Below are 27,025 nucleotides of genomic sequence, written 5' to 3'. Positions count from 1 at the left end.
ATTCCTCGGTACCACATACTCAGAAAAGTCCAGAAGTGGTGCTGTGGCTCAAGTGGCAGGGTGCTAGCCTTGAGCAAAAAGTGTCCATGGACAGTGCTCAGACCCTAAGTTCAAGCCCCAGGACTGGAAAAAAAAAATACAGGCTTTGACACAGTCATTTTGGTTCTGTCAGTTATCAGAAGGTAATGCGAGTTTGTCCAAAGAATGCTACAGGAAAAAATGAAAATGGCACAAATAACCACCAAAAAATATTGATTAAATGAAGTTTAAAATCATTATACAATAAAAATAAACCCATACTTTTAAAACTTAGGAAGTAGAGTCATCTATTAAATGAAAATGAAAAGATTCTATCCTAAGTAGAAGACTGTTTCTATAAGAAAATGTCTTTAATCATGTCAAGTATATATAATATTTATGTGTGATAAAAGGTACTTAGGGAAAGATACATAAAATACTAGTCACTCTCTTGTAGTGAATAGAAATAGGTCTTTGATTTTTTTATTCCACTATGTTTCCAAATTTTTACAGTGGATAGTCTGAAAACCTAAAACTTTCTGTAACAACAATCACATTGAAACTTGAGTTCTTACAAACAGCACTGCAAGTTCCAGAGAGTACAACATACTCACGTGGTCAATCAGGCTGTCAGCAAAAGGTTTTTAGGTTGAAGTTAGTGGGTGGTATGGTGGCAGCCAGAAAGAGAAAACAGACATACTCTAATCCCATTTCTGTCATTCACTTCTTGTGTGGCCTTCAGCAAAGTTTCTTAAATTGCACTGAACCATATGGATATTGTGATTGTTTGGCCATGAAAGGGTGGGTAAGTTTACTTCTTACTTAATTAGCTTGTAAGGGGTCGGGGGAACAGGAGGTCTTCACATGCTAAAACAAAGTAGCCAAGCAAGCAACTCCACTATAAAGAGCCTATGAGGTTTAAAGAGCCCATATTTAGAGTTTTACACACACACACACACACACACACACACACACACACACACACACACACACGCTAGGATAGATGAAATTATAGAGGCATCAGGGTCACAAAATATAAAACACTCTTGATGTCATACAACAGACTGATTTTAGTGCTATTTCCCTCCTCCTTTCCTCTCTTCTTGACCTTCATTCCTCTTATGGTGCAGGAGATAAAACCCAGGGCTTTGTGTATGCTGAGCAAACACTACACCACTGAGCCAGAGCCCAGCCCTCTGATCCTATTTATAAGCCCTAAGTTGACAAATACTTGCCTTCTCCCAAATAAAGAATGGTTCCTTAATTTTCTTACTAGTTCCTGCCACATATGTAAACATATGTATACACATAAGTTTGCAGCTTAACTGTGGTCAGGAAGATGGATGGGTTGAATCCTCTAGAATGATCATTGGTTCTATATTTCCTCATTAACCTATGTAGACATTTCCTAATGGAACTTAGAAAAAAAGAAATTGCAGCCAAACAGCTCATGCTGTAATCCTAGCTACTCAGGAGGCTGAGATCTGAGGATCTCAGTTCAAAGCCAGGCAGGGTACTAAAGATCATGAGACTCTTAGCTCCAATTAACCACCAGAAGTAGCACTGTGGTTTGAGGGGTAGGACGGTAGCCTTGAGCTGAAGAGCTCAGTGATAGCACCCAGGCCCAGTGTCCAAGCTCCACAACCAACAACAACAACAAAGAAATTGCTTTGCCTTCTGGTAGGTGATGGGGTGTGGTGAAGAATCTTTTTCTTCACATACTATCTTTCCTTATATGTGTGGGACCATATTCTGTTTTCCTATGAACATTTTTATCTTCCTCACATCCCTAGTAGAACCCCCAGGAACTGCATACAAAGCCACCATAAGTCAAGTGCTGGACTTTTTCATCCTGATGCTATAATTCTGTCTACTTGGGGGCTGAGATTGGGAGGATAGTGGTGGAGTAACATATAGTATTTTGTAACTCATGAAAGAGAATCTGTAAAAATATTATTATTATAAAGGTTTTCAATCTCACCAATTATATTTGCAAAGACAGCTGTTAAAATAGCTGGTTCTGCCTTGTTTTATGAGTCATTAAATAATTATGTTAATCCATTATGCTTTCTTTCGGTGTGAACTCTGTATAATCTAACTTTTTGTGTTGTATTGTTGCTGTTAGATGAGGGAGCTGAGGTCACAGGTGACAAGTATTTAGGTTGCAGAATAATTCTGTTCAGCAATGTTGGTTAATGATAACTCTTATTAAGTTGCTCAGAAATACTGTATTTGGCGCTCACAACGTACTCCATACCATCTGCTTTCCCTTCCTATCTTCAGGAAGGAAGCCAAAACTCTCTACAAGTGCATGCAGGGTACAGAGGAAGCAGTTTACCCTTAACACCTTTGGAAAAGCTATGTATCATGGATTTTCAGTATTATTTGATGATTGAATTACTCTGAGTTCTTTGGAGGGGAAAAAAAAACACAAAAAGGTAGAATTTGGAGGTGAAGGAGGGTAGAGAGATTTACTATTCAAAATTGACTGCCATACTGCTAAAGGCTGAGAATTTTTAAATTTTCAATAAGAAACATCAAAAGGATAATTTCACTCTACCTCCAAAGTTCTGATAACCAGAGAGACAAGGATGTAAATTCCAGTCTGAGTTTAAGTCTGATTGACTTAACTCATATGAGTGAATCAGATAAGAGTGATTCTACATCCTCAAGCTGGAAGAGGCCTGTGCAAATTAGAGAATATAATCTACTTTACTCAGTCTCCTGATTCAAATGTAATTTCAATCAGAAATGTCTTCTTAATCACACAAGACTAATGTTTAACTAAATATCTGGGAACCCTGTGGCTCAGCCAAGTTGACAAAACTAATCACCACAATGAGCTTTAAGAATGTAGAATCAGGGCTGGGAATGTGGTGTAGTGGTAAAGTGCTTGCCTAGCATGCATGAAGTCCTGGGTTCAATTCCTCAGTACCATGTAAATTGAAAAATCTGGAAGTGGTGCCATGGCTCAAGTGGTAGAGTGCTAGCCTTGAGAAAGCTCAAGGACAGTACCCAGACCCTGAGTTCAAGTCCCAGGACTGGCAAAAAGAAAGTAAAATTAGAAATGAATATAGAATTCTAGCTGGATCATGCCAACAAACCTAGCGACTCAGGAGGCACAGATCCTGATTTAATGCGACCCCACTCAGGAAAGTCCATGAGACTCTTATCTCCAATAACTACCAAAACACTGTGGCTCAAAGTGGTAGAGTGCTAGTCTTGCTAGCTCAGGGATGACACCCAAGCCCTGAGTTTAAGCCTGACAACAGACTAAAAAAAAGATTAAGAATATAGAATTTTATTCCATACATATAGAGTTAAGAAAGCTGAACACTTATGATTCTAACTGCTGCCCAACTTCTACAGGAAGTAGAAAGTCAAGTTATAATCTATATTTTCAGAACTCCTTACATAGACGTTAGAATGTCTTCATGCAATAGTGGTTAAACGTAATTTAAATATAATCTTCTCTATGCTAATATCATTCATTTTATATGGAGGGAGAGAAATGTGCATAACTTAATGGACACATAACTTTTAGAGATCATTAATGCTCTTGAGCCTCAGTTTCCTCTCTGCTAAATGATATTGGTAAATGGTACTGGTAAATGATTGTGCCCACTCTGAAGATTTTCTTTTGTTTTCATTTGTTTTATTGATTGGTTTGGTGTGGTTTAGTTTGGTTGTTTAGCTTTTGTTTTGAGAATGTCTTCTAGATAGTGCAGGTTGACATCAAACTCACAATCTCCCCGCCTGCCTTTACCTCCTGATCACTGAAACTACAAGTGTGTACCCTCACGCCCTCCAGAGGTTATTATGGAGATGAGTTGATCTATTGGTGTATTCACTGTACTCATAGATGATGGCTGGGACATAGTAAGCAGCTTGCATCAAATTTCTATCCTCAGAGCTCAGACTCTTGATTGGGGTTACAGACAAGTATAAGCCACCAGTGCCTGGCAGTTACTATTGCATAACCTATGTAGCGTTCAGTTTACTTACTTTCTGGTTCTCTTGACATGGATTGTAAGCCCTTAGTAATGTAAATGCTCAAATGGAAAGAAAGTGTTTTCTATCTTAGTGAATCATTGGCCCAATGCACGAAACAGGTTGAAGAAATTTGCTAATGCATGTAATTTTCCTTAGTTCCCATGATTACTTTTAGCACTGATAAATTACCTGATTATGTTAGCCCAAAACACTTTTACACATCACATATATATTTTGCCTTAAAGGTAAGCATACTAATTGGTACTCTAATTCACAATCACAGAGCCAATGTTTATTTACGTGGCTGAGAAAACTAAAAGATGGAAAAATGCGTACACTGATGCAGTTCACATAAACTCACTCTTATTATACTTGTCAGGCTCATCACATGAAAAGGAAAACACATTATCTGCTACTGAAATCTACAAAATACATTTTTTTTTTGCCAGTCCTGTGCTTGAGCTCAGGGCCTGAGCACTGTTCTTGGACTTTCTCAAGGCTAGAGCTCCACCACTTGAGCCTCAGCACCACTTCCGGCTTTTTTCTATGTATGTGGTACCTAGGAATTGAACCCCGGTCTTCGTGCATGCTAGGCAAGCACTCTACCACTAGGCCAAACTCCCGGCTCTACAAAATACATTTTGAACACATAAGACTCGCTTATTTTTTTAATTCATTATTTAATGATTGCCTTCCTTGAAAATACTTAATAACCAGCAAGACTCAAAAATGAAACACTGGAAAGAATGTACATCAAATAGGACCTATTTGATAACCAATATATTTGTAACTTTTTTTTGATCATGGAGCTTGAACTCTGGGCCTAGGCATTGTCCCTGAACTCTTCAGCTCAAGGCTATTGCTCTACCTCTTGAGCCACAGCACCACTTTCAATTTTTTGGTGGTTAATTGGAGATGAATCTCTTTGGAATAAATGGAACAATAAATTCTGAGGTACTTATGGGTTTCTCAAGTTTACACCCAGTAGAACAGAACTGGTTTTTATACACATTCTGATGGAGTATATGAATAATGAATGACCCAGCTACATTTTTATCACACTGTACTGAAAACTTAAAAAATGTATGTGCTCACAAGAATTCTGGTGAGTTAATTATCAGCATGAAGTTGCTCTTTCACATTCAGTGGGTGAGAAGTGGCTTTTATTCCAGAATTACTGGGAAATGTTCATTCATGGCTTGGTAGAAAAATCATCAAAGATTGATTTCATCTCTTATTGTGTTCTAAAACTATTCCAACATCTTAACTACCTGGGTGAACTTTTTTGAGACCGTAAGAAATATTTTGCATTAGTTTCATTTGGAAAGAATCTCTGGTTAGGGAATAGAAGACTTAATTGATTTAAAACTGAAGGTGTCACAAAAGAATCTCTGAATAAAAATCATTTAAACTGAGACTCAAGGAGATTGACATGTGGCTCAATATACACAGTCTCCCCAGCAAAGGTTCAAATTACAGTACATTGGTCAATCAATCAACCAATAATACATAAGTAAACAAATAAGTCTAAATGAAAGTGAATGGATTGGGAAGTAATAGTGAGAATAGCATATTGGAATATATGGCATTTCAAAAGCAAACCAACAAAACAAAATCATCTCATAAACCAACCCATACCAGTATGACAATAAGTCTGGCATTCTAAGAGAGATTGCTGCAGCTTTCTTGCCACTCACCTCCCCACACCCTGTTCATGGACTGTCACCAGTTCTCCCACCTGCTGTTTGCTGGAAATCACTAAAAGAAACCAGCATTCTCGCAAGGAACACGATTATTTTAACTTTGCATGACAGATGCAGGGCCAAGGTTTGTTTACTCATCCTCAGGCACCTGCTCTGGAGTGTCTTGTGCCTAAGGAATTGAAGTCAGCATTGGCAGTGATGTTATCTGCCAGTGGCTATTGCTCCCTGCCCTGGCTGCTGCTGCTGCTGAGGTTCAGCATTAAGGACCCATGTGTGCTGCTAAGCTGGTTGCATCCCCCACTGGGTGGAGCTCTTCACTGTATTCACCAATGGCAGGGCTGCTTCTCCATCTCCCCTCTGACACCCTTGGTTACACAACTGCCCAAATACAGTGAAGGTTTTGGCATGTGTGTATTTGTTGTTTGTTTGGGGGAGGTGTGGTTTGTTTTTGTTTCAGCCTCATTCCTCCAGAGTCCAGGGGCAAGTCTGAACCTGTTTTCCTCCTCACTTCCCTTTCATTTCACTTCTTAAATCCACCTGTTGAACTCCAGTCCATTATCCTTAAGCCCCTTTTTGGAGACACAGCCCTCAGTTCTCTCAGCACAGATTCTTTGTCCTTAATGACTCCTTAATGGCTCAGAGAAATAGACACATGAGTATTTCCAGCTTGAAGAAATTCTGGTGGATACAAGATCATTTGAAGTAGTCACTTTCATATTTTGTATATAGTGTTTGAGACTAGATTTCTCAATAAACACATTTTTAAATAAAATATGTCTCAAAACTGTGATCATGTCTGAATTAAAAAACTTCCACAGAAAATTCCAGAATATTCATGTGGTGCCTGTAGGTATTCTAAAGACAATGTAGCTGGCTAAACTCTTTACCTTCTCCTCCTTCATTTCTTCAAACTTTGTTGTCATTCATTAGTGAGGAAATACAGTTCACTTGTGACTCACAGTAGAAGTCAGTTCATACATATAATTTAGTGTTTTCTTAACACTTAACCTTATGTGACCAATTGGAAATTACTGAAAATTTAAAAGTTTGAAATTATTTTGAAAGTAGCTATAATTTATTCTCTACATTTTAAATAAATAGCCAAATGAAATGAGATGCCACTATTGGTTACTTATGATCTAGATAAGAAACCAAACATGTGTTACCATACTAAGCAATAACCCTTAGTGCTCTCTGCACAAGGTGGTGTTCATAATAGGGCAACTGGATTATGATAAGAAACTTTGAATTACTATGTCTTCACTATAAAATGGAAGTAACCATATCTTTCTAGGTTAGTAATAACTGAAAGATTGAGTAACATTTGTCCAGTGCCTATTCGGTTGCAGACAACAAACCACATACTTTAGAAACATTACTTCAATTAATGTTCTCCTTAACACTAATGTATTCAATTAACCATCTCCTCTCAGATAAGGAGATTGACCTTAAGAGGTCAAGTTCAAGCACCGATTAAGTAGAAGAGCTATGCTTCAGACTAGATGTGCTGACTCTTGCGTTGTTGAATTTAACTGGTGGGTGATTCAGAATGGAAGGTAATGTTCAAATATAACAAGGAGGGTATTAACTCTGAAATCACGGTGGTTATTTTCCTCTGATACATGTTGTTGAAGCTAGTTATTCTGCCAGAAGATCGGCTATACTCACTGTAACTGCCAACTGCTATAATTTACCAGATATACATGGTAATTTTATAGTTTAAAAGTCTTTGAAAGTCATCCAACAATATAACATTTTACTCAAATTCCATTACCTACAACTATTTGAATGTTTTCTATCATCATATGCTTTAACATACTTATGTAATTATACTTCAAGTACATACAATACCTTGAATTATGCTTATTTTCCCCACTAATACATTGCAGATCTTCTTTATTCATCCAAAAGATACTTCTTGAGCTTTTGCCGTGAGCCAAGTGTTGTCTAGACACTGTGGATCATCAGGAAGCTGAACTGCCCAAATCCTTCTGCCTTGAAGCATTCTTTGTAATAGGAACTCTGTGTAACCTATCATGGATGAAAGGTACCAATGGGAAAAGTCATCACACAGGGTGAAGAAGCAGACAGTGACATGAAAGATAATATTTGACATAATCTGGTTTGGAAAGCATTTCTGCCAAGGCATTGCTAGAGCTGAAATAGAGCAAGTAGCTAAGCCATGCATGTGTCCAAGAAAATGAATTTCTAACAGTGAAGGAGTCCAAACCGACATCTGAGGGATATGGATATATTTGAAGAGTAAGGGGAAGAGTAGTGGAAGGTGGGAGGCAAAAAGCTGCTATCCAGGAGAACAAGTAGGGCCATGCCTAAAGGTAAAGTTACTTTCGGAAGAAACATAATCTCCCTGAAAATTAGGGAAGTACTGACATGATCTGATGTGTAGGTGAAAAAAATGTCACCCTGAACCAAATGCAGTGAGTATTACATGCCTACTAATCCAGAACTAGGAAAGCTGTGGGAAGATTATGAGTTCAAAGTCTACCTAAGCTATATGATGATAATTTGTCTAAACAAAAAAACCTCATCAATTACAAAGATTTTTAAATCAAAAATTGTTCTAGCTTTGTGAAGAAATTGTCTGTTCAGGACAGAGGGAGAGCCAGAATATCAGAGTGTCACCTCAGCCCATGCTAATGGAAATTAGGTCATGATGATGGAGACAGGCAGAAGTGACCTCCTTTGGAATGTTGCTCAAAGGGGGAGCTGATTTAATTATTACTGCCTGTGGGAATTGAGAGAAAGGAAGACTATAAGAATGATGTTTGGAGTTTTTTGTTGTTCTATTTATTTATTTACCAGTTCTAGTGCTTGAACTCAGGTCCTGGGCATTGTCCATGAGCATTCTTTGCTCAAGGCTAGTGATCTACCACTTGAGCCACAGCACCACTTCTGTGTATGTGGTAGTCAGGTATTGAACCAGGGATTTACACATGCTAGGCAAGCACTCTACCACTAGGTCATACCTCCAGTCTCTGTTGTTCATTTTTGTTATTTACCTTTTAAGTATATGTTCTGAGCAGGGGAGCACAGGTTAGTTAGTTGGGTTTAACCTGAGCACTAGATACTTGGTGGAAGTTGCCAATTTGGACTCAGGGTGAGAAATGCAGGAGAACATATTTGGTGAAGAAGTGGCCTGGGTAAGGGAGTCAGGATTTGAACTTAGAAAAGATGAGGTTACCCATCTATATATGTCCAGTATGCAATTATATAGGCCAGTCTTGAGCTCTGAGAAAGGGAGGGGCCCTGGTTAATATGACACTGTAGTTTAGAAAAACAGAATAAACCAAGCCTTGAACCATGGGCTATCCCAAAGGTGAAGAAGAGTAGGCAAAGTAGACTTGAAAAGGGACAGCCAACCCTATGCAAAGGAGGTGTCCAGAAAGGCTAATAAGGAAAGAGCATCAGGAAGGAGGAGAAAGGAAGTGTCTGCGTCCAAGTGTGCTGAGAGACTAAGATGAGAACAGAGGAATGACCACTCGATTCTGTATCGTTTACAGTGCAGTACTCAATTGGCCAGCACTGTAATGGTTACTTAGAAGTTAGTGCTGCAAAGCACTGACTTCTCACGAGGATCTCAGACTCCTCGTTTGTGGGCACAAGAATGCCAGGATGGAAGCCTGGCATCTCGGCCTTCATCCTCCCCTGTCCCCTGCTGTAGTACACATAGGCATAGTGCATTCAAGCAGTACACACAGGCATTCAAGGAGTGTGTGTCTAAAAATGGAAGCCACTCAACCTATGATCTCATCTCCTCTTTAGTGCTGAGGGCACAAAGATACTGGTCACTGAAGTATGTTACCTTAGCTTTTACTATACCCTATTTCAGAGCCCTGAAAGTCTCTAATCACTGTCCTAAACATGAGGTCACCTGCATTCCAGGTAGAACAAAGCCTCACAGGTGATCACTCTATGAAGACATACCCTCCCTTCAGCAGGGGCAGTCCTCTCCTGGAAACCAGATTGTTTCTTGTGTGATAAGGACTTCTCTAGGGCCACTTTGCAGAACCAGAATAGTGATAATGATCAACCAGACCTCAGTATAACCAAGGCTGCTTAACTATCCCTATCCCCCAATTCTTATTCTGTTTAAAGCTAAAGTTCATGCTAATACCCAGAAGCTAAGCTAAAATGTTTCATTTCCTTCTTCCAAAAATGGCCATTTTGATTAAAATCCTGTCCTACATTTTACCATTCTTTTTATTTGTGTTTGTTAGAATGAGAAGCTAGACCTGATATTTTGGGAGGCTCCTGCTGTTCTAAGACTCTGTCTATACAATACGAGTACAAAGGAAGAGGAATTAAAAAGACAAATATGGATAATGTGATGTCTTTTCTTTTTGGCCAGACCTGGGCCCTGTGCTTGAACTTCTTTTTGCTCAAGGCTAGCATTCTACCATTTGAACCGCAATGCCACTTTTGGCCTTTTCTGCTTATGTGGTACTGAGTAATTGAACCCAGGGTTTCATGCATGCTAGGCAAGCACTCTATCACTGAGCCACATTTTCAGCCTAATGTGATGTCTTGTTTGAAACTAAAGTAAGAAAGGGAATGGTAGCTGGATGAGAAGGGCTTGTTTATTTTGCTTTCACTTTAATATGAGAACTATCACTAACATATTTGAAGGCAGAATAAGAAGATCCAATAAGAAGGTAAATAAATGTTTCAGGAAGAGGGAAAATTAGACAATTAGCTCCCACTGATGTGCCATAATTTACTTATCCTTTGTTTTATTGATGTTCATTTCAGTTGCCTCTGATTTTGTTCTACTGTAATGTTGTAAAGAAAATCTTTGTGCCTGCTTAGTTTTTATTTATTGAAGTAATTTCATTAAGATTACATGTACAGGTAGGAAATTGGGCCATTAGGTAGATCAAAAGCCACAAACATTTTTTAGACTCTCAAGTGTGTACTATTAGCAGGCTCGGTGGCTCTTTCCGGTAACCCTAACTACTCAGGAGGCTGAGATCTGAGGACAGAGATTCAAACCCAGCCCCGGCACAAAAGATGGTGAGACACACCAGGAAGTGGGGCTGTAGCTCAAGGGATAGGGGAGTAGCCTTGAGCTGAAGAGCTTAGGGACAACATCCAGGCCTGGGGGTAGTGTAGTAGCCTTCAGCTGAAGTGCTCAGGGACAGCGCCCAGGCCCAGAGTTAAAGCCCCATGACCTCCAAAAAATAAAAAATAAAAAAGAGTGCACTATTGTATTTTTATATATTTTTTTAAAAATCCATTCACTTTGCCTCCAGTAAAGTACAAGTAATTAAGTTTTGTTGAAATGCTACTTTTGTTTCATCCTATATTGCAAGCAAAGATTTTCTACTAATAATAATCTCAACAATTATCTATCTAAAATCCATTTGCATTAAATCAGGATAGTATGCATTTGGCATGGTAGGCAGTAGGGAATGATGTATTTCAAAATCAATCCAACCCAGACTCAAATCCCAGATTCTTTACTTGAACTCTACATAAACCACTTAAAATCTCTCCATCAGTAAAAAGATGAATAATAATCTCTACATTGTGGTGAGGTTAACTAACGTGAGACATCGAAATATGCCCTAGCACCTCCCAGGAAATTTTAAATGGAAATCCTAGAACTTTTCAAAGAACTTCACATTTATTATGCCATGGCCCAGTGAATATCCAATTTTCTTTTCAAGTAAAAAAAAAAAAAAATGGGGGAGGGGGAGGGTAAGTCCCTCATGCAACAGCAACCTACCTTGTCTGCAGCCCAAAATGCTCTCATCTTACAATTTTGTTAATTACCATGAAAAAAAAATAACACCATGAATTGTACTGCTAGTAAACTGTTGAAACAGCAGCACCTGAGGCGCCTCCTGGGAAAGTGCAGGATGCTACCGTAGACCTGGGATCAGGCATGTCTCTAGAAATAGTAGCAGGCAGTTACCTGCAGGTGACTAAATGAGGCTTTCTCTCAGCTCGTGAGCTTAGAAAGCTTTATCCTCCTTGTGACTTGCTGTAGTGAGGAAATAACACAGAGGACAAATGGAAGCCAAATGCATCACAACAGCCAGTCAATTTCCAACCAGGTAAGAGAATCCTTCACCATAGGGAAAGTTTGGGATGGTCTGTGTGGTACTGTGAGGTGGGAAGGGTGAATGTTGTGATTTTATGTCTGTATTTGCTTGTGGTTGCATGTGTGAGTCAGTAGAGAAACTGTGGGATACCTAGGGAAATAGCTTAAGCCTCAAAGTCTGAAATTAAAGGGCAATGCCACGCGTTTATTTAACATATCTTAATAGTGAAGACACATCATAAGAAGTTTCTTACACAGTGTGTATTCATTTCAAAGAGCAGAATTATACATACATCCTTCTTGAACAGGACTTAGAACTGAGTGTTTGGAAAAGAGTAAGAGCTGATAGAGGGCTGAGATTAATTAGAATATATTGTAAGCAAGGAAATTTACAATGAGCTCTGCCAACAACCTCTCCCATACACACACACCTTGTATAAAATATAAACTTATTTTTAACACATTAGGAGAGCAGATATTTTTTGTTTTGTTTCATGTACATTTGGAAAAATAAGAAAGGCAGAAAAGAATAGAGTGGACTAAGTCTATATTTTGACCTGATCTTTACATCCAGAATTTTGCTAAAAGATTAGTCAGTACCTTCCATTATAATCTGATATGGGAACCAGTGAATGAAAGTTTGTGATATGAATTAAATAGTCCCAGCTGAGAATGGCAGCTTTGTTGTTTTTCATATGGTAAAGCAAGTACCTTCTTATTTAATCTTAGCTATCCTCATAAGAATTATGGCTCTCATTAAAAATCATATATGAATTCATTAGTTCATCTCTATGAAAAACCTCACAAGCTCAGGGACAGCTCCCATACCCAGAGTTCAAGACCCACGACTGACCAAAAAAAAAAAAAAAATGGGGGGAGGGAGTTTGGCCTAGTGGCAGAATGCTTACCTAGCATGCATGAAGACCCGAGTTCTATTCGATTCCTCAGTACCACACACACACACACACACACACACACACACACACACACACACATATATATATATATATATGCCAGAAGTGTGCTGTAGCACTAGAGCTTTAGTTCTAGAAGTGGTAGAGCTCTAGCCTTGAGAAAGCCCAAGGACAGTGCTCAGGCCCTGAGTACAAAGCCCAGGACTGGCAAAAAAAAATTAAAAAAAAACCTCACAAAACATTAAGTTCAACAGAAATGTACATATATATGACTATATAATATAATATGTATACTTAGCTCCTACTGTGTACTTGATATTATATAAATTCCCAGCATACAGAGATGAAAAATGAGAATTTAGTTTGAGTGTCTGAAAATAATATAGTGGTTCTAGCATTTTGATATAAACTTGTATGTAATTCTGAATGCTATCTGTGGTTCTTAATGATGAATAACAATGTTAAAATGATACTTCTGGCATTTCTATCCATCTTAATAAGAAAATTGAATTAACTTACCATCTGATTCAATATTGCAAAAAGCAGTCAAATAAACTATTGGCTTCAAAAAGGCAAGCTCTATTTCTCATGACACATGAAGCTGCCAGATTTTCTTTGTTGAGCACATCTCTGATGTGGGACATGAATAGATAATAACGTTAGATGAAGGGTTAGAAAAAAATTCAAAACAGGATTTAAGATTTTGGACGACAGAGAAAAACAAGAGATTTCAGTCATTCATTTCAATGTCTTGTACATGTATACTTTTTAATATAAGGAAGTGTTACTTCCTGAAACCTTATGCTTAATAGAAATGGAGGATTTTAAGAAAGTAGGGTTTCATAATATATTCCCCTACATTTTAAAATCTTAAATTTAGGGTTTTTTAAATCTTTTATTGTAATGTACATTTGCCAGATAGTAGGTACATTACTTCTCACACACTGATACCTCTTCGCATGTTTTTGTCCCCATTTCCTTCCCCCACCCCTCCCAATCATCTTGTTTCCCCCCCTTCCCTTTCCTATTTCAAATAAACAAATAGATGCATATACAATATACCAGGTAAAAACCTTAAATTTAGTTTTCAAATTCCGTAATGAGTTTCTCAATTAATCGTTGATGCTGTATTCAGTGGTCTTAAATTAGTCATTTCTATATTCAACAGTAACAAGGAAGAAAAAGCTATCTTTAATCTTTTTTTCTGCTCAGTCATGTACTCCTATTGAGTATTTAGTAATTAATAATTAAGTTGACCATAGAGCAATCCCCATCAATACCATGAACTCAAATCATGCTAAAAGGTAAAAAGAAAAAATTGCTTCACTGTAAGGACTGAGAAGTAACAATAGACTGAAGCTATCCGTGCATTCAAGTTTGACTTCACACCACATCACTCAGACTCTTGCTTTCTGAGCAATGAGAAGGCTCTGGAGTTGCTAATCACTAAAATAACACAGGACAGAAAATTACATGCTTAGTATTATTTTGTCATATCCTTCTGCTGATGAAAGGACCACAAGAACATTGACAAACACTTATTCTGCCTCATCTTTATTCACTTGTAGATACGCAGAAAATTGTTAGTTCCCACTGTGACAAAAACATCAAGATTACCAAGTAGAAAAGTTGAAAGGCCCTTAAATCATAGCACTTTTGCTTACATTTCAAAGCACACACACACACACACACACAAGTGCACACGAATAAACTTCAGTTCATTTTCTTAGAGGATGGTGTAGTTCACCAGAAGAGGGAAAACACAGTCCTATTGGAGTCACTGAGGTGAAGCAGAAACCCCTTCATGGAGAGAATGGAAATAAAAGTAAATTTATGACATCCTTCCAGGGAGTGTAAGACTCCAGATCACCTTGGGAACATACTGTTTCAGAGCCTGTGTGGCCTCCCTCCTCATCAGGGCTTAGGCTTTTATGTGGGGTCAGCTTTCAAGTCTTGAAATAATATACTTCTGTTCATGGAATGGAAGCATATAAAAATAAAAGTGAGACCTCTCTCTCTTCTCTCTTTCTGTTTCCCTCTGTCCCTCGGTTTCTGTTACTACTCTCTTTGTGTGTGTGTCTCTCTCTCTGACTCTCTCTCTCTGTCTCTCTCTCTATATATATATATCTGTCTCTCTCTCGGTCTCTCTCTCTCTCTCCCCCCCAACCTCTCTCTCTGTCTCTATCTCTGTCTCTCTCTGTCTCTGTCTCTCTGTCTCTCTCTCTCTCTCTCTGTCTCTCTCTCTCTCTCTCTCTCTCTGGCTCTGTATCATCTGGTATAAAGCCCCAATTATTTCTTTGTGTTCCTGTTTATATATATGATAGCTTGGGGAAAATATCAACTTAGGACTAAGGAAGCAAAATACTGGGGAAAGTTCAAGGATTATGGTTTGGTCATTAGACACCTATTTATAAGCAGCTTGAAACAGCCCTCTGAAGTTAGTTTGCTCTTGATGTTAATTAGATACAGTGGTCATTCCCTCTGTCCTTTCAGGAAAGCTTCATGGATGCCAGCACTCAGGGAAGTGCTGGTGAGGTTTTGGTCATATTGATCGGACAGGATGTAGAAACCTTAGTCTGTTTGGCCTCTATTTTTCAAAGCTTTGCTTCATTGTTGGGTTTTGGCTTAGCCCCAATTCCAGCCTCTATCATCCAGGCTCTAGCTGCTATGTTCTACCTCCAGGATGAGAAATACTGAGGCAAGGAATGAGGAACGACTTATAGGCAATTGAAAAAGAACACAGGAATCAGGATAACTGAAAAAAAAAAAGTCATAACATCCAGTAAACAACAGGATACAAAATCAAAGGAAATGAAGGTGGAAATTTCTTTTGACTGGAATATACAATAATAAGCCTTTAAAACTCAGTTAAAAGCAAGTAACTTGCTATTATGTTTGTTTACTGTACCCAGAATAATATCTAGTCATGGTTAAATCGTGATTATTTTTTCTTCTGTTTCTGAAGCAGTTTGTATTAAACCTCTATTTTCCTATATTATGCATGCATATGTTTGTAACCTTTATAAAATATTTCATAAGTATAAATGAATGCAAAAAACCTCACAAATCAAAATGAAAATATTTTTAAAGTATACAAAATATTATTTTATAATTTACAACAGCTTTATCTGCTCCAGGAAATGTGATCCAGAAAGTTAAGACCATTACTACTTAGTGATCTTTAAAAATAGTTTATTATAATAATGCAACTATATTCCAAATTGTATATAATTTACAGTTTTCAGAACAATGCATATTAAAGCTCTTCCTTGAACTGCTCAATTCTAGGAGTCCTTGAGTGCAAAAGTTAAGGTTGTTGTTTCTTTTCTCACAAGAATATTATTATGAGATGTGAAAGTAGACACCCCAATTAAGAGATAATATTAAAATAGAAGAGAAAATTAAAATGAAAGGGAAAAAACTAGGTTACAAAAAAAGCCTTTCAAATGAATAGGCTAAGGGATTCTAACCTAAATGGCTAAATTTGACTCATCTATTGTTGATATTTAATTTGTAATGGTAGGAAAAAGAAAAGGAAGAGGGCCAGAAGTTTAGCCTAGTGTTTGAGTGCTTGCTTAGCATTCACAAAGACCAGGTTCAATTCCTCAGTATCACAAATATAGAAAAAATCCGGAAGTGGTGCTGAGGCTCAAGTGGTAGAGCTCTAGCCTTGAGAAAGTCCAAGGACAGTGCTCAGGCCCTGAGTTCAAACCTCATCAACTAATCTCATCTCCTCTGTTTCTTTCTTAACCAACTGCATCTGACTTCACCAACAAACCTTTGTGGAAACTCTCTACTCCTGACTTCTATAATACCATACACCTTAATTTTCTTCAGACCCTTCTGTCTCAGTAGATAGTCATGTTGAAACCAAGGCTAAGAAAAAATAGAGTCATTTTTTCCTTGTCTATTTTCTTAAGCAAGAAGGGTAATGTCTGAGTTTATGGTGCTATCATGTGTTTGTGTCTGAGTGAGCTGAAAAATAGCATCTCTCTTTCTAGCCTGCAAAAGACCAAGGAAGCAGGCTTGTGGAGATAAAAAGAAAAGGCCAGTTTTCTTGCTTTCAGAGCTACAGAAGTGCCTTAGGCACCCGACAATGTTATTCTTCTATAGCTACATATTTTTCTTAGACGTACCCACTAAACACAGGAACAGCCTTTATAACTTACTTTAGCACTGGTAAGGAGCTGACGAGATTATAATCAGTACAGGCAAGAATACCCCAAAAGGAAAGCACAGAACTCAACAGCCCCAGTATCTTATTGCAAACGCACAAATATACAGGTCACTTCTGCTCCCCTGGGGAGACCAAAATTAGAAAGAATCCAGGGGTATTACTGAATTGGAGCTGCTGCCACACAAAAACAAAACATCCAGATTGATGGTAAGAGTTTCCTCCTAAAATCATGGGAAGAAGAAAGCAGTCGAATTTTATAGTTATAACATTACATTAATATATATAAATATTTGCATGTATATAAGTGATTTTTATATATACATGTATATTTGCACATAATAGCTTATGAATCAGAAAAAACTAATACTAAAACTCACTCCAATTTTTATGTCAGGATAATAGGATAAACAATTATGAATAATATCTTTCCTAAGTTACTGTATTTTTTGGTCATCTATCATGAGCATTTAAAATTTTTATAATTAAATATAAATGTGGTACCAAGCACAGTGTCTAATCCCTGTAATCCTAGCTACTCAGGAGGCTGAGATCTAAGGATCATGGTTCAAAGCCAGTCCGGGCACTAAAAATGTCTATGAGACTCTTATCTTCAATTAATCACTAGAAAACCAGAAGTGGCACTATGGCTAAAGGGGCAGGGTGGTAGCCTTGAGCTGAAGAGATCAGGGACATCACCCAGGCCCAAAGTTCAAGTCCCATGACCTTCAAAAAACTATACATATGGTCACGGTCACTGACCCCACAGTCAGTCCCCAATGCCGGGGCCAACCGGCACATATGATGGCTGGGAGTTTGTCCTAGTGGTAGAGTGCTTGCCTAGCATGCACGAAGACCAGGGTTCAATTCCTCAGTACCACATACATAGAAAAAAGCCAGAAGTGGTGCTGAGGCTCAACTGGTAGAGCTCTAGCCTTGAGAAAGTCCAAGGACAGTGCTCAGGCCCTGTCTATATATACATAGACATATATGTGTGCACATATGTATACATAAATATATATATATGGGGGGGCTGGGAGTATGGCTTAGTAGTGGTATGCTCACCTAACATGCACCTAGGCCTGTGTTCAATTCCTTGGTACCATTTACATAGAAAAAAGTTGGAAGTGGTGCTGTGGCTCAAGTGGTAGAGCTCTAGCCTTGAGAAAGCCCAAGGACAGTGCTCAGGCCTTTGGGTTCAAGCCCCAGGACATATATGTATATGTATGTATGTATTGTAAATTAGTCACAAGACATGGACAATAACACAGTCTAAGCATGAATTTGATTGGCAACTAATATACTCAAAACTCTGATACCAACAAATTCAAAACAGGCTTCAAATAGCTGACAAGCTTGTGCTGGAAACACGGCTCCATGTTAAAATGGCTGTCTAACAGATATGGGTCTTGAGTTGAAAGCCTAGTACATATAAAAACAGAAAGAGGGAAGGAAGGAGGGAAGGAGGAAGAAGGGAGGGAGGGGAAGGAAGGAAGGAAGGAAGGAAGGAAGGAAGGAAGGAAGGAAGGAAGGAAAGAAGGAAGGAAGGAAGGAAAGAAGGAAGGAAGGAAAGAAGGGAGAGATGGAGGGAGGGAAGGAGGGAGGGAGGGAAGGAAGGAGGGAGGGAAGGAGGGAGGGAGAGAGGGAGGGAGGGAAGGAGGGAAGCAAGAAGGAAGGGTCTCAGAGCCCTGATATATTAGGTTTAAACTAACTGAAGCCAGATAAATTTAAATATGATACAGCAGTGTTGAAGGATTGAAAAATAAAAAGTGAAAAAAATTATAACATGCAAAAAAACAAATTTTAAACAAAAGATTTTGGAATGATTTCCTATTTAAAGCAAGAAAGCCTATACCTGGTTAGAGCTCAGGGCTCTGCTTTGAGAAAGTTGTATTCAGTGAAGCAGTTCACCTGTCTAAGAAGCCATAACAGCCAAACTGGAAGGATCTGAGGATGTGACTAAGTGGTAGAGCACTTGCCTGGCAGTCTCAAGGTTTGAGTTAAAGCCTCAGTACTGCTCTTCCTTAAAAATAAACAAAACAGGCCAGGAGTTTGTCCTAGTGGTAGAGTGCTTGCCTGGCATGCACAAAGACCCGGGTTCGATTCCTCGGTACCACATACATAGGAAAAAAAGCCAGAAGTGGTGCTGAAGCTCAAGTACTAGAGCTCTAGCCTTGAGAAAGCCCAAGGACAATGCTCAGGACCTGAGTCCAAGCCCCAGAGCCACAGCATACACAATTAAGGAAATTTCAATTCAATAAAGGCATGTAAGTGGCTAGAGGAAAATGTACATAAAATAATGTCGTTAGAGTGTAAGGCAAAGAATGTATAATTACATAACTGGTATCCTTAAATATAAGACCAAAATATTTAGAGAAAATATCATTCAAATATATTAATGGAAGAAAGTGTTTCCGAAACCAACTCAGAATCAACAGATTGCAAGGTCATTGTGATATTACAGGAAATTTTCTTAACTTTAAAGATGAAGAGTCCTATGAGATTACAGTCAGGAAAAATGAGCTATCTGCAAGACTGGTGGCCTCAGGCCAGGATATTTTGCACAGCAACTTCCAGGGCCGGAAGGTATTGGAATAATAGAAGCAGAATTCAAAGGCACAAAATAATAATAGAGAATGAATAAAGAATTTAATACCAGCCAAGCTGCTACTTATTGTTAAAGGCACCATCAATGCAATCTCAAATGTATAATGCCTCAGGAAATATAACACTCATGAGTCTTCATTGAAGACTCATAGTAATAAAATCTAGCTAAATAAGAGATACATCAAAATAAAGAATTCAGAAAGGATGATATCTTTTTTTAAAAAAATAAAAATGATCATAGGCCCTGAAATCCATTTGAGTATATAACTAACTATAGAATTACAAGAATTAGGGGCCGGGAGTTTGGCCTAGTGGTTAAAGTGTTTGCCTAGCATGCATGAAGACCCGGGTTTGATTCCTCGGTACCACATACATAGAAAAAAAATAATTACAAGAATTACAGAATATAGTGACATCCATATCCAAAGTTTTTATATCTCCTCTTTGGACCAAGTATGGACAGGAAAAAACGGGGTCTATATTGAACATGTACAGACTTTTTTTCTGGTCATTATTTCCTAAACAACAGCATCCTGTTTATATTATATTGGATATTGCAAGTAATTAGGGTTGATTTTAAATAGATGGATGTGTGGAGGTTATATACAAATACTGTTCTGTATCCTAGGAGGGTTTTTGGAAGCATCACCTGTGGATAGGATAACTGTATATTTATCAGGGTAAATGTTAGTTACCATACTACTTTGGTCTATTAATGTGATCAAAGTTTATTTTGGACTTGTCATTTTTTTTGTTGTTATTTTGTTTTTATTGTTGGGGTGATGTAAAGAGAGGTTACAGTTACATTCATCAGGTAGTGGGTTCTTGAACATTATTACCCTTTCCATGTCATGTCACTGTTTAATGAGGGCTGTTGGATGATGGCTTATGCTTGATGCATTGGTTTTAAGGATCAGGAGTCATCCTTTCCAAGCTCTACCAATGCAGTACAAGGGTCATGTAAGGCCCATCCAGCTAGTAAAAGAGGAAAGAGAGAAAGAGACTATAGAAGACCCCTTAATCCTTAACCACTTGAGTATGAAAGTCCACTTTATTGTCATTTTGTGAACTCCTCATTATATAAAATATAAATGTCATAAAACCTAGCAAGGTAAAAATGATTCTAATGGGGCATAATAGTTTATGCCTATAATCCCAGCTATGGGGGATTATCTTACTTATGAGGCCTAGGCAGGACTGTGGTCTGAGGCCAACTTTGAGCAAAAAGTGCAAGAACCTATCAAAAAGAAAAATGAAAGTGAAAAAGTGTTGAGAGAGTGGTTCAAATGGTAGAGCACTTGAAGCATAAAGCTAAGGATTTAAACCTGAGGGCAGCCAAATAAATAAATCACATAAAATAAGATTACAAAAACTTGGAGGTGATTATGAGAATTATTCACAGAGAAGGAGACAGCTATATCCACTAACTATAGGAAGCTACATACTTTCATTTTTTTTCTAAAATAAATTCTCATTTTATCAAGAAACCTTTATTTTCCCAAATTAACCTCATATGCAATATTGGGAGCATATAAGGTACTCAAATGCTTTATTGATTTACATTAGATCCTCAAAGGCTTTGTTTTGTTTTGTTGTTCATGGGGCTTGAACTCAGGACTTGGGCACTGGCCCTGATCTCCCTTGCTCAAGGCTAGCCTCCCACAGTAGCACTTTTGGCTTTCTGGTAGTTAACTGGAGATAAGAGTCTCCCAGACTTTCCTGTCCAGGCTGGCTTCGAACCATGATTCTCAGATCTCAACCTCCTGGGTAACTAGGGTTATAGGCATGAATCATTGCTCTCAACTACAAATATGTACATATATAAATATATATATATATATTTTTTTTTTTTTGCCAGTCCTGGGCTCGAGCTCAGGGCCTGAGCGCTGTCCTTGAACTTTCTCAAGGCTAGAGCTCTACCACTTGAGCCTCAGCACCACTTCCAGCTTTTTTTCTGTGTATGTGGTACCGAGGAATTGAACCCAGGTCTTTGTGCATGCTAGGCAAGCACTCTACCACTAGGCCAAACTCCCGGCCCCATATATTTTTAAACTATATTTTAGAATAATATTATTTTATAGGAAAGAAGTTAGAAATGCATGCATGTTCTCTGGGATCAATACAACTTTTCATAGGCAAGCAGAGAACTGAAGGAAATTATTCAAAATGTTTTGCTGCAGCCCACCAGATGCTTTCCATTTGTCCTAATTACTTCCGTTCACTTCTTCACTTGGGTTGGCTGTAAGTTTTTGTTTCAAAAGCACAATTTTTACCTCCTTGCAAAGATGCCCTTGTGAGTGATTATTTTAATCTACAGTTGCTATCTCACTTCCCATTTCAATCTGAGGCTTTAATACTGTTTCCACAGCTACAAGCCTTACTTAGCCCTGGGAATTGAGATCTCAAGTGTTTACACAACCCCCTTGGCTCTGCTTTCCCAGAGGAGATCATGGCTCCCTATCCTGCCCCTGGGGCATCCAAAGGCTCTGCCAGCCTGCTTTCCCTGCCTCACAAACACTATCTGTGAGCCAGAAATCAGTGGTTCCTTGTCTGTACTGTAGGAAAGCCACCTGAACAAGTCATCTTTGATCTCACAGCGCAAAGCACTAGTCAGGCCTCAACAGACTGCTTCATCTCTAATGACAGTTTCTGCAGCCTGGAAAAGCAGCAGGCAGGCCAGTGAGGGGAAAGCCGTTGTAATTCTCAGCCACCAGGTAGACTTGGGTTTTACTAATCTCCTTGGACTAGCAAAACTCATGCTTAAAACTATAAATCTGCTTTTCCTCATCACTGCATTTCCATATCCTCCCAGTCTTTGAAAGGTTAGCTCAAGTTTAACTTTCTGTATTGAATTATGTAATTATATACTGGGGCTGTGTTCAGGCTATAGAAAGCATTGAAATAGCTAGGCGTGGTGGCTCACACGTATAATCCTAGCTACTCAGGAGGCTGAGATCTGAGGACCAAGGCTCAAAGTCAGCCCAGCACAAAAGGACCTGAGATTCTTATCTCCAGTTAACCTCTAGAAAATGGGACATGGGGCTTGGCTCAAGGGTAGGGCAGTAACCTTGAGCTGAAGAGCTCAGGGACAGTGCCTAGGCCCAGGGATAGGGTGGTAGCCTTGAGCTGAAGAGCTCAGGGACAGCGCCCAGGCTGGAATTCAAGCCCCACGATCCACAAAAAAAAAAAAAAGAAAGAAAGAAAAAGGAAGAAAGCATTGAAATAAAGCAAAAAACACGTGTGTGCCATTACATGACTAGTTTTGTTTTTTATATTTGGATCATTAATTTTTGGGAGAAGAAAGCCATCTTTTATAGAAACTCAACTCACTTTCCTCAAGTGATATAGAAATAGATGAGTGTGACACTTGGGAGTAATTGAGAGCCTAACTCCCTTTCATTATGAGTCCAGAGCCTCTGCCATTCCTTTTGATCCACCCAGACATTACCACTGCCTTATTCGTGGTGAATTCCCATGAATAAAGCCTAGCCTCTTGTGAACTAGAGTCACTTGCTAATGGACCCATCTGACCTCCTGAACAAGGGTGAAGATGCAGCTGGGCATGAGCACCACAGGACTCCATGTGACCCGTGATTTCTGTTGATTCAGAATTCTTGGCCAATTCTCTGATACAAACTTGTTTCCTTAGAATTTTGAGGAAAGATGTTTTCCTCCCATTCCTTGTTTGGGGTTGAATTATGTCCCCCTAAAATTCCTATATGTGCCTGATTTCCATAGCATTGCACACTTAGACCTCTTTCCAGTTACTTATTTTGCACCACTATTATGTATAGATAAAATATTATATCCTAACAAGATTATAAATTATCAAAGCAGTATCTTTCTTTTAGAGAAAGGCTGAGTTTGAGTTCCTATTCTATTGTATACTACTTGTAAACCAATTTCTTATTAGATAAGTATATCCTTATAAGTGTCCGTCACTTTTTAGAAGAAAATATTGTGGTCTTCCAACACTGCTGACAACCTACTATTATCAAAGCAGTGAATTCAGCATTATAAGAAATGAGCTGATATCCATGGTTCCCACCTATAATCTCAGCCACTCAGGAGACTGAGATATTTAGAATCAAGGCTCAAAGCCAGCCCAGGTACAAAAGTTCATGAGACTCCATCTCTAAAATAACCAGCAAACAAACAGTCTGGAGGCATTGCTCAAGTGGAAGAGAACTGGCTGAGCAATCAAGCTGTATACCCTAGTACCAGAAACACACACACACACACACACACACACACACACACACATACACACACACACACACACACACACACACACACATATATATATATCATATATTCTGTGTCCTTCTCTTGCAAGCATATATCCTAAACCATCACAATGCATTTTTTGAAAACACAGAGTAGACTACTTCATGGTTTAAACATAATGATAATGATATTTTTCTCTGTGATGGTGTGTGAATGCAAATTAAAAGTGTTCTTCAGCTTGTGTAGCTAAAATACACTTCGCTATGCATTCTACTCTGTCATCCAGACCTGAGCAGAAAGTAAAAGAGATCAAGGGATGACATGGAAATTCTTTATGAGTTAATCACTTAGTGATGTTTTTAAATGACTGGAAAAACTGCATTATTATATACCATTTTGAACCATTTTAACACCATTAAAACGTTGTGTAAAACTTCACACCCCTTGCACTCATGCCTGTAATCCTAGCTACTCAGGTGACTTGAGTACTGAGGATCGTAGTTCAAAGTCAGCCTGACTTGCATGTCTGTTTCTATGATTGTGACAATTGCCATTTTGTGCCAATTACATTTTTAATTTTAATTATTAAAAAAAAACTTCACACCCTTCGATTCAATTTAGATCAAGATTCAACAAAGTTCTTACAATCACTCATCTGTCCAGAACTGACTGTCCTAGAGGAAATGCTTACCTGAATTAGGGTTTCTTTTGTTGTTGTTTTTGTTTTCCAGACTCTACAAATGGATGTAAACAAGTTCAACATAACCTTGCTTCGGATCTTCCGTCAGGGAGTGGCGGCGGCTTTAGGACTCTTACCCCAGCAAGTGCACGTCAATCGTCTCATTGTAAGACCATATTCCACTTTTCATGCTCTCCTTCCCACAATTCAAGCTGGTTTAAAATAATCCCAATCATAATCATTGAAAGGCTCAGGCTGTAGTTCTGTGACTCATCAGGTAAATCTGATATGACTACCTGATAAAATAAAATTTTATTGAAACAAATCACATCTGCTGAAACACGTAATTCCTATGGCTATTTCCAATGACTTAGTCACTGTAAGCAAATTGTTTGGCTCATGAAGCCTAAATTATTTACCAAATGTCCCTCTGCACAAACAACAACAATAACAAGACACAAGCTCTATGGCTCACGCTTATAATCCTAGCTACTTGGGAAGTTGAGATCTGAGGATTGCATTTGAAGCCAACCCAGGCAGGAAAGTCTATGAGACTCTTATTTCCAATTAACCACTAGAAAACCAGAAGTGGAAGTAGGGCTCAGGGACAGTACCCAGGCTCTGAGCTCAAGCCTCATGATGGGAGGAAGGGAGGAAAGGAGGAAAAGAGAAAGGATCAAAGAAAAAGACCCCAGACTTAATAGGCTTTTATATCCAAGATATATCCTATTAAAGTAAACAGATTTGGGTACTATAAATGTCTTCAGTCTAGGTCTATCTTTTTTTTTTTTTGCCAGTCCTGGGGCTTGAACTCAGGACCTGAGCCCTGTCCTTGGGCTTTCTCAAGGCTAGAGCTCTACCACTTGAACCACAGCACCACTTCTGGCTTTTTCTATGTATGTGGTACTGAGGAATCAAACCCAGGCCTCTGTGCATGCTAGGCAAGCACTCTACCACTAGGCCATGCACCCCGCCCTAGATCTACCTATTTTTGTATATACACATGTATCTTCATGTATATATATACATGTATCTTCATCCATAGAGATGTAATGAGCATAATAACTGTTTGCAAAGGTGAAAGGATTTGCCACACCCAGGAAAGGGTATTCAGATCTTGAGAGAACATTAGAAACATTGTTAAAAGTAGCTATTGTAGTAGGCAAAGTTATAATAGGCGAGGGGACAGAGTCTGTTAAGTAAGAGCATGTGTCTGGAGAAAGACAGACAGAGCCACACTAAGTTGCCAGCAAGGTCACAACCCAGCCAGCTTGTGACCAACCACAAGCAAACCGCTTACATTTCTTCATTTGTTAAAGTAGGGAAGAATCACCATACTCATCTCCAGGGAATGTTTTGAGCATTAAATGAAGTAACAGAATTAAAATACATTGGCACCTAACAGGCACAAAACAAATGTTCCATCCTACTGCAATTCTTATTAGTTCATAATGATCACCAATGTCTTTCCCATGAGTAGAAATGCCAATTACTGTTGTTCTTCCTGCACATACAGAAATGGTCCCTCATTTTATATCTGGATGAACTTCTGAAAGGTTGTATTCAAAGAAAAGTCAATATCCTAAGAAAGCTCTGTGTCAAAAAGCAAAGACTCACAGTTCCCTGAGGCGAGTGTATTGAGTGGTAAAAGATAATACTTCCCATGTTAAGGCCACATTTATCTGGTGTTCAGGATTTTTTTCTGTTTGTAGTCATTATGATCAAAAATCTGGCTTCCTTTCAGTATCAGGAAAGTATCATGACATCCACATACAACAGATGCTTTTCTACCAAAGGGTAGATTTTTAAAGTGTCATATATTTGAAGTGACCAGCACCAGAAATGGGGCTTCAAGGCAACACTTGTCTCATTAGACTGGCATTCATACAAGTGATAAGAAAAATACAAAGTGGTGATGTTTTAGGATTGCCCTGATGACTCATGTTTTATTTTACTTGCTTCTTAAAACATTTCTTTAAGCATAATTATTCCAGGAACTTCTGAACAATATTTTAAAAATACTAACCTATGGCCAGGCATGGTAGCACATCATTTTTATATCCCAGCACCTGGGAAGTGGAGACAGGAAGAATGTCATGCAAGCTTGAGCAAGATAGTGAGTCACTGATTCACACACACACACACACACACACACACACACACACACACACACACACATGAAAATAAACCAACATGCAGGAAAATATAAAATTTCAAACTTCAGAGTATCAACTAATTGAAAGAAAGCCATTTTTATGATGGTTAGATTTGGAACTGGCTAACATTAACTCTAGCAGAGAATAACCAATCAGTGTGATCTTTAAAGTAACTTTTAGGTTGCTAGGATTGTGATTTTCTTTACTTCCTAAGACAAATTGCTCCAAATGTCTTTAACTCATAGAAATATTCTGCCTTTACTAGGAAAAGAAGAACAGTGTGGAACTATTTGTATCTCCTATAAACCGAAAAGCAGGAAAGCCTGATACTCTGCCATCTGAAGAAGTATTGCGCTCACTTAACATCAATGTTTTACAGCAAAGTTTATCCCAGTTTGGAATTACCGACATCTTCCCTGAGGTATGTCATTGCTCAGAATATTTCATTTAAATGTCTGTACAGCTAGGATGAGATGCTAATGAAACCCCA

General features: G+C 38.5%; 1 protein-coding gene across 3 annotated transcripts in view; it reads left to right on the top strand.

The window, feature by feature from the left end:
- Positions 1–27,025, top strand: part of Ptprr (protein tyrosine phosphatase receptor type R) — a 198,503-nt gene that overhangs the window by 75,971 nt on the left and 95,507 nt on the right. For 2 of the 3 annotated variants that reach the window (XR_016534601.1, XM_090328250.1), the window contains exons 3-4: positions 24,432–24,545; positions 26,801–26,956. Coding sequence is in view for 2 of the 3 variants with exons in the window: in XM_090328250.1 (XP_090184376.1) it covers positions 24,432–24,545; positions 26,801–26,956 (270 nt within the window). In the remaining variant the exon portion in view is untranslated. Of the gene's footprint in view, positions 1–11,674; positions 11,792–24,431; positions 24,546–26,800; positions 26,957–27,025 lie in introns of those variants that run through there. The other variant, XM_090328251.1, reaches the window with a different exon arrangement.

This window comes from Megascapheus bottae, chromosome 2, assembly GCF_031878675.1.
Source record: "Megascapheus bottae isolate mThoBot1 chromosome 2, mThoBot2.hap1, whole genome shotgun sequence".
NCBI lineage: Eukaryota > Metazoa > Chordata > Mammalia > Rodentia > Geomyidae > Megascapheus > Megascapheus bottae.
The sequence above is the reverse complement of the archived record's forward strand: the minus strand, read 5'-3'. Positions and strand labels throughout refer to the sequence as shown.